The sequence below is a fragment of the Pipistrellus kuhlii genome, unplaced genomic scaffold (genome assembly GCF_014108245.1).
Source record: "Pipistrellus kuhlii isolate mPipKuh1 unplaced genomic scaffold, mPipKuh1.p scaffold_m20_p_3, whole genome shotgun sequence".
Taxonomy (NCBI): domain Eukaryota; kingdom Metazoa; phylum Chordata; class Mammalia; order Chiroptera; family Vespertilionidae; genus Pipistrellus; species Pipistrellus kuhlii.
In genome coordinates, this window is record NW_023425529.1 from 27,926,560 (window position 1) to 27,934,708 (window position 8,149).

At 42.3% G+C, this 8,149-nt stretch overlaps 1 protein-coding gene across 1 annotated transcript in view; it reads right to left on the reverse strand.

The window, feature by feature from the left end:
* Positions 1 to 6,248, reverse strand: part of BCAT1 (branched chain amino acid transaminase 1) — an 88,360-nt gene extending 82,112 nt beyond the window's left edge. The window contains exon 1 of the mRNA XM_036457392.2: positions 6,183 to 6,248. Coding sequence (XP_036313285.2) covers positions 6,183 to 6,233 — 51 coding nt within the window. The 5' untranslated portion in view covers positions 6,234 to 6,248. The remainder of the gene's footprint in view (positions 1 to 6,182) is intronic.
* Positions 6,249 to 8,149: the final 1,901 nt, after the last annotated feature.

Consider the following 8,149-nt stretch of genomic DNA (forward strand, 5'->3'; position numbering starts at 1 on the left):
AAGGTTGGGACTGGCTGGGTCTGGATCTAGCCCAGTTAGGGGAGGGGCGGCCGGGTCTGGGTCTCACTCAATTTTGAGGAACATTTGGGTGGGCAGGGACTTGACTCTGGGTCCTGTGGTGAGCCCTAGACAGACAGGAGGAAGGTTTCATTTACATTTTACTAATTTTCTTTCATCTCTGACACTTCTATTATAGAGAAAGGGCAATAGCAATATTAAATTATTTTTTCTAATTAATCCCCTTTTAATGTGCACAAATTTCGTGCACCAGGTCACTAGTCCTATATAATAAAAGGCTAATATGCAAATAGACCAAATGGTGGAATGACCCGTCGCTATGATGCACACTGACCACTGGAGGCAGATGCTCAGCGCAAGAGCTTCCCCTTGGTGGTCAGTGCGTTACCACGGCAGAGCGCTGCTTAACTAGAATTCAGGCTCAAAGCTGGCAAGCACAGTGACGGTGGTGGGATTCTCTCCACCACCACAAAGTGCTAAGGATGTCCGGCCTAAGCCAGCAGTCAGACACCCCCCGACAGCTACTGGACTGCGAGAGGGGACTTCCCCCACCCCAAGGGCAAGAATTTTGTGCACTGGGCCTCTAGTTAAAACATAAAGAAGAAAGTGATAATTCATGTGCTGATAAAAAAACAAAAAACAAAACAAAACAAAAAAACAACAACAACTATTGGTTGCCTTTCTGTGTGAACTAAAGGCAGATGAGTGGGCTTTTCAATATTCAAAGGGCAATGTGGATCTCTTGCTTATATATTTTTACATTTTCAGCTGACCTCATAGACAAGGGACAATGGCTCTTTGCTCCTCTAAACTAGATCACTTCAGTATTTTCTAACAGTCTTCCATGGATTCCATTGTTTTGATTTTAGTAACACATAATTTAGATATAAAATATTGTGCCTTTGTATGTTTGTACATTTTTCCGGGAAGATTTTCCTACTTTTCATAAAATTTACAAAGTGACGTCAGATCAAACAGTGCCTAGAATCTCTAGTGAGGAAAAAAGCAGACTGGACTAGGAGTCTCTAGTGTCTCATTACGCTTTGCTATTTCTAATCTTAAGCAATTCTAGTAAGTTTTTAACTTTAATTTTCCCTCATGTGTAAAATGGGGCTAATCATAGCTGCAATGCTTTCCTCATATAAATGTTTTGAGGTTACAATTCAATGTTATGTAATTTACATAGAATTTAAACACAGAAAGCATCATTATCTTAGGTAAGCCAAGAAGTCTTTCCTCAAGCCTGGATGTGTTCTCTTATAAACACAAGTTACTAACCTTGTGAGCATACAGAACATTCACCAACACGGACAACCATGGAATCCCCAGGTAATGCATTATGCTTGCCCATGCAGACTTTATAACTCTACCTTTTGTCTTCAATGTTCAAAGAAACAGTTATTGTGATTCCAGATTCCTGAACCAACAACTACTAAGTACTAAAATGAAAACAATTTAACTTTGAATTGGAATCTGAAAAAAGGAAGTAAAATGTGCATTGCAAAAATTACCATAAAGTGTACGTGGCAAAACTACCCTTTAATGTGGTGCGGAATTCTAACAAATGCTAAGCGACCATCCTGTGCAAATCCACCCGGGGCCTCAGGTCCAAACTGTGTTGTCTTTGTTAGAGACATCCGTGGAATGTTTGGCCTAGAACATCCCAACAGGTGCACTTCCTGTCTAGATTTATAAGGAGTCAGACATAATTTGAATCTCAAATTACACCCTAAGCTTATTAGGGCTTCCAAAGGCAAATAACCAACCAAGGTCAAAAGAGTTAAAAACGTTTTTCAAGCTAAGGGATAGACTGTAAATGCAATTGGTCAAATATTCAGATCTACATATCAAAATAAAGAACTAATAAGTTGGTTCTTTTTAGATGAAATACAATACTCTTACAAATGGAATTAACTAATTTTACAAGTGTTTCACAATTTTTCAATTACAAAGAAGCATGTGTCTTTTAGGATGATTTCTCTGAATGATTGGTTTCTGTAGTGTTATTTCTTCTATTTGTTAAACAGTTTTCTCCTTTCCTCTTGACTGTTTTCTACATGTTTGGAGTATAATTCTCTTTAAGATTTTCCTTCTTTCATTAACCACTGAACATAAGAAAAATATTTTGCAAAATTAATTTTTCCCACAAAAAGGCCTGGCCAATGTGACAATAGGAAAATGTTTATGTAATGTGCTATCCTGTATTAATGTGATCTAATTCCTAAGTTATTTTAAGGACATAGGCACTCAGTTTGTGAATTTAAGGGGACTAACTGGGAGCATAGGTGTTCCAGAAAAGACCAATTCTGCTTTGGCTTTGCATTCACCGTTGACATTATGAATCACAGACTACATATTTGCAAAGTTATGTTTACAAATCAGAGCATTCCCAGTCCTTAATGTTGCAACCTTTCAAAACTTTCAGTTGCACCTCACTTTTATGTCTCGGTTGATTTCTGAGAATCCAACTTTAGAGGCCTTAGTTGAAGGCACTGACATTTATTATCAACCTAGAGGCCCAATGCATGAAATTCCTGCAAGGGGCTCGGCCCCTGCCACACGGCCCCTGCCACCATGGAGGCTCCCTCTGATTTGGCCCCACTTGAAGGACATCCGGTCTAATTAGCATATTATGCTTTTATTATTATAGATGGGCTATAGAGGCCCAGGAAAGCCCATCAGCAGGAATGTTTACCATAAGTCACATCAAATATTTAGCAGGTCTTTGGGGCAGCTGTTGAGGGAATAAAGTTACAACACAAAGGCTGCTCACATTTACAACTGTCACGAGGGCAGTTTCACTTAGGCAGATTAGTCAGTTTCCTCTGTGCTCAAAAAGAATGATGGTATCACACAGAAAGTAGAAGATGCCTGGGATAATCAGTTCTATTGGAAAAAGTCCCAGATCCTCACTCTGATATGGTAACGAAATCCCCTTGGGCAGCATAAGGCTGGGCATGCGATGGGTTTTCATAGGGTGGTGGCTGCCAAGCCTAAAGAGAAACGGAGAAAGCTCTTCCCTTTTCCATCTTCCTACTCCCATTAAGTGTTCAAAGAAGCAGACAACATAAAGTCCCAAAAGATATAACCAGTCCAAACCCTCAGGATGCCCACAGTTTAGAAACAAGCCTTCACAGATAGACAGAAATAGTTTACTAATAAGCCCAGCCCTGGCCTGCATCTTGATATTAGAAATAAAGAACTAAAGGGGAGCAGCATATGCCAGCCAAGCAATGCCTGAGTGGCTGCAGACGCAGGAGAATCTCTGAAACAGAAAACTTGCCCTTCTCTTACAATGACAAGGGGAATCTCCATGTGTAAGGGTGTCTCCCTCTCTGTGCCAGAAAGAGGACAACAAAATCTCTTCTAGGAACTCTTACCCATAGAGAAGGCGCCTACGTAAATCGGAATAACAACTGTACTCTTGTTTACTGTGCTTTCCCTGATAACATCCCATAACTTTCCCCCAACATTGGTGTGTGTGCATGTGTTTCTTTAGCTGAAGATGTAAAGGGGTGTAGCTTGGGCCATTTCAGGGAGTCCCTTGTTTTTGCTGGGTATCACCCATATATAGTGGAGGCATACATGCTATGAAATTTCTGTTTTTCTCTTGTTAATCTGTATTTTATAATCTCAGTCAAGAACCTGGAGGAGTAGAAGTAAATTATTTTTCTTCCCCTGTAGAACTAAAAGTCTGGTCCTGAACTAAGGGACAATATCTAAAATTATGTTCCAGCCAGTTTTGCTTGGTGGATAAAGTGTCAGCCTGCAGACTAAAGGGTCTCAGGTCCGATTCCAGTCAAAGGCACATGCCCAGGTTGCAGGCTCGATCCCCAGTGGGGATCAGGTGGGGGCCAGCAGGAGGCAACCAATCAATGGTTCTCTCTCATCATTGATGTTTCTATCTCTCTCTCCCTTAATCTCCGTCTCTGAAATCAATAAAAAAAAATTTTTTAATCTAAAATTATGAAAACAATTGAGATGAGATACACAGCTATTGAGTAAAACCATAATTTGGTTTCAATTATGAGCACAAACCTCTGTAATAACTAAATGACTGTTTTCAACTTTCTTTCATTAATGTTTTAAATCCATTTCACATAATTAGACCTTCTCAGTTTCCATGAGCTGACAGGCAAGAAAAATTCTTACATACAAATGGAAAATTTTCTTAACACTTCTTCCTTTCTCTCCATAGTTCTAAAGTCAAATGAAGTTATTCATTACAGAAACTCACTAGATGAAAGATTAGCAAAATTAAATTGTCTTCCCCCGTTTTCCTTTTTCCCCTCACCACTGCATGTTCCATCAAAGCCCTTTACTTAAGTCAGTTCTGTATCTCTGAGCCTTGCCTGCAGGGCCACATCCTGTGTCTGGAATGGGAACCCCTCTCACAGTCAGGCCTCAAGTCCTGACCCCGAGTCGAGTCCCCGCACCACCCCCCCTGCCCCTTTCACTTACCCAGACAATGAGTTGTCTTATCTGTCCCTTAAGGATATGTGTCTCTTTAAAATCTCCATCTTAAATATTTAGCAAAACATAATATGTACATATCACTTTTATACACATGCTAGTTAATGTATGTACCCATTCTGTGTGTGTCTATCTTAAAACATAAGCTCCCAAGCCACACCATGTCTTGAGAATCTGCAGAGAACAGAACCTAACATGGTGCCATGTGTAAAGAATATTTTAGAAAATAAATTGTGATAGCAATACTTAAGTAAAAGTAGGAAGGCTTTTGAGATAATAAGAACAAACTTAAAGAAACCTCACATACTCCTTAGATCACACCTAGAGTACAATCCTTCCTTTCCAGACCTTAGTAATGTTTCAGAAAACAGAACTGACACTACCTGAAAATAGCCACTAGTTTGCTGCATATAAAATTACCTTGGAAAGGAGACAGTGGTTTTTGAACCCATGTTAAAGGCCCCATGAACTTAGAAAAATGCATAACCAACCACAACTCTATATAAGAGAGTAAAGCTGGAAAAGTAAGGCTGTTTATTCTCATAATTTCTCCCTTTTACTCATTAACACTATATTCATTGAAGTGTATTTTCCAGCCGCAATTAAACAAACAGACATCAGCAAACCAGAAATAGAATATCTAAGTATAGAAAGGAAAAAAAAAGATTGCTACATGTTTTCACTGTGGCACATTTGCATGATCTCTTTTTAAAACAAAACAGTGTTTCCATTCAGTTCCGCTTAATCTTAGTGGGCATTTTTGTTTGATTAAAAAAAAAAAGGCACCATTTACTTATTATTTCTTGTAGATAAGATTGTGGCTAAGCACAGTTAAGAACCACTTGAAGCGTGCCTTTATTTCTCCTAAAAGTTCAGACTGCCTGAAGGAATCTCTTCCTTCTTACATGTTAGATGGAAGACGAGTTGCCCATCCTTCACTCTCCTTCTAAAAAGCTACTCTTCAGTTTCCAGGGTCACAGCCGTGTTCCCATGAGATTAAGCCCAGGAAAACGGAAGGGTTAGGGTTCATTCCAACCCTAAATCTTCCAAAGTTTCGAGATCTAATTACCCTTAATGAGCATAAGAAGGACGGCCCTTTAGGGGGCTCCGTTTCCTAAAGATGACCTCCTGTTATATGGTTTGGGGTTTCCAGAAGCTTTAATTTTCACAAGGTACAAAACAAGAGACTTCTGCTTTTCCGGGCGATGAGACTGTGTCACATCCCCCTGCCACCATCGTCACCTAGCGGTCCATCCCTCCTTCATCAGGTACCCCAAAGCCGAAAACCCCCTGTCTACAGCCTGGGATCTCCCCAGGCCTCCCCTCCAAAATCCCCCACCTTCTGCGCATCTGACACAGAAAAGCTTCCTTTTCCTCTGCAAACTCCGTAACCGGCAGGGAAGGAGCCGCCGGCAGCAGCCTTTTATCTCCGCTCACGAATGCAGCTGTGAAAACGCCTGAAGCGGCACATCCTGTGCGCGGGGGGAGCCAAACAAGTCTGAAAAGCATGCAAGGTCCCGGTCCCGCCGCGATGGACAAAGAAGAGAGCCCCACGCAGACAGCGGCGCTGCCTCGTCCGTCCCCGTTTCGCCCACCGTGTCTTGGAGGAGTCGCAGGCTCCATCCATACACACACACACACACACACACATACTTTCTGTAAAATAACAGCCGAAATCATAAGCAAGTTACCTTCATGGTCCCGGCGGCGGCGGTGGGGATGGCTGGAGCCTGGCGGAGCATCCTCAGCTGCGCGCGAAGCTGCTGGAGAGGCGGCGGGGGTGGCGGCTGCTGCTCCACGTGGCGGCGGGACTGCGGTCTGGCCCTCGCGCCCGGAGATGCTGGCTCTCACGGGCTGATTGCATCAGCAGGAAGAGCGGCGAGGGTGTGTTTCCCCCCAGACCGCCCCCTGAGGGTAGCTCGCTCCCAGCACGAAAACTCCCGATCCCCGGCCCCCCGCTCTGGGCCTCGCCCACCCATCGCGCACCTCTGGGACTTGGCCATGTCCAGGGCAGAGCACGCTGCAGGCGCCACCTCTGAGCACTGCAGCGTTTGCAGGGCCCATGCCTGGCTTTACCATTTCCAGTTGACTTTGGTCCATGCTGCTTAAAGTTCCATGGCCCATTCATGGCGTGTGCGGCGCAGCGATCGTTATCTTCCTCTTGCCTTTGGGTACAGCAGCCGCTGGACATCCCTTTGGGTTTGATCTCGTTGCATCGGTAGCAACAATGCTTTGGGTATTTGCTTGTCCTCGGTTCTTCCCTGGGAACTGAGTGCTTTCCAATCTGGGAGTCTCCTCTTTCAGCAATACCTTCACCGCCAGCCACTGGTGCCCACCGAACAGTTGAAATGTGGCTAGTGTGATTGGGGAACTGAATAGTATTTTATTTTTATTTCACTTAAATTTATTTTTTAAAATATACTTTTATTGTAACTGATTTACTATCTGAAAAATGTAAAGTTCTGAAAGTTTAAGGTCTCTTGCCAAAAAGAGGTTTTATAGCTAACACCTTAATTTTAATGGAGAAAGGGAATGATAAGCCCTTCCCACCCAGAACAGGTAATCCAATTCCAACCAGCAGCTCTCTTTAAATAATGTGTCCATTTACACTTGAATGGCTACACCTTTTGATAGGCTAAGGGCAAGTATACATGTAAACAAGTTTGCTTCTCAATTCCCAGGGCAGAAAAAAACAAGGTTTAAAATTATTAGATTTTAAAATTTATTCTTAGAAGTGTAAAAGTTTATTAATTAAAAACAACAACAACAACAAAGGAGATTGAAAAACCTGATGAACAATATTAGCTGTTGATTGTAGTAGAGTTGGCGATATGGGAGGGGAGTGGACTGACTGTTCTCGGGGAAAGTGGGAGTGGTGGATGCCGGAAAAGACTGAACATAAACTGTGCGCCTATGGATGAGAACAATGGGGGGTGGAGAGGGGGCGGAGAGTGGGGTGGGACCCTGGTGGAGGGGGGAAGAAATGAGGAACCTTTGTAATAATATGAACAATAAAGATTGATTTAAAAATAAATAAATAAATAAATAAATAAATAAATAAATAAATAAAATATACTTTTATTGATTTCGGAGAGGATAGGAGAGGGAAGAGAGGGGGAAAAAACGCATTAGTGATGAGAGAGAATTCTCAGTGGGATGCCTCCTGCGCGCCCCCTACTGGGGATGGAGCCCACAATTGAGACTTGTGCCCTGATGTAGAATTGAACAGTGACCTCCTTGTTCATAGGTCAAACATCAACCACTAAGCATACGGCCAGGCTAATTTAAATAGCCACTGGTGAGTCTATAGATAATTATATAAGTTCAAATTCTTACAAAACCATTGGTGAGGCTCCAGAAAATGGATGCTGTACAGCCTAATCCGTGGAGGACTCAATGATCCCAGCTTTGTGGGTCCATGGATAGCAGTCAGGATGTGCATTCAGACTGGCTTATTTCCTCAGGTTTAAGAAATAGAAAGCTGGATCATGGCATCATATTTAAATCCTCTTGGGGAAACATTTAAAAAAAAATAGGCAACATTTCATTTTTATTTCTATCTCTCTCTCTAAAATAGGCTACATTTCAGACATTCTGGATCCCCAGGAGAGTTAGAAGCCAATCCCGCACCTGGAAAAGATAGATTCTTAGGGGTCTT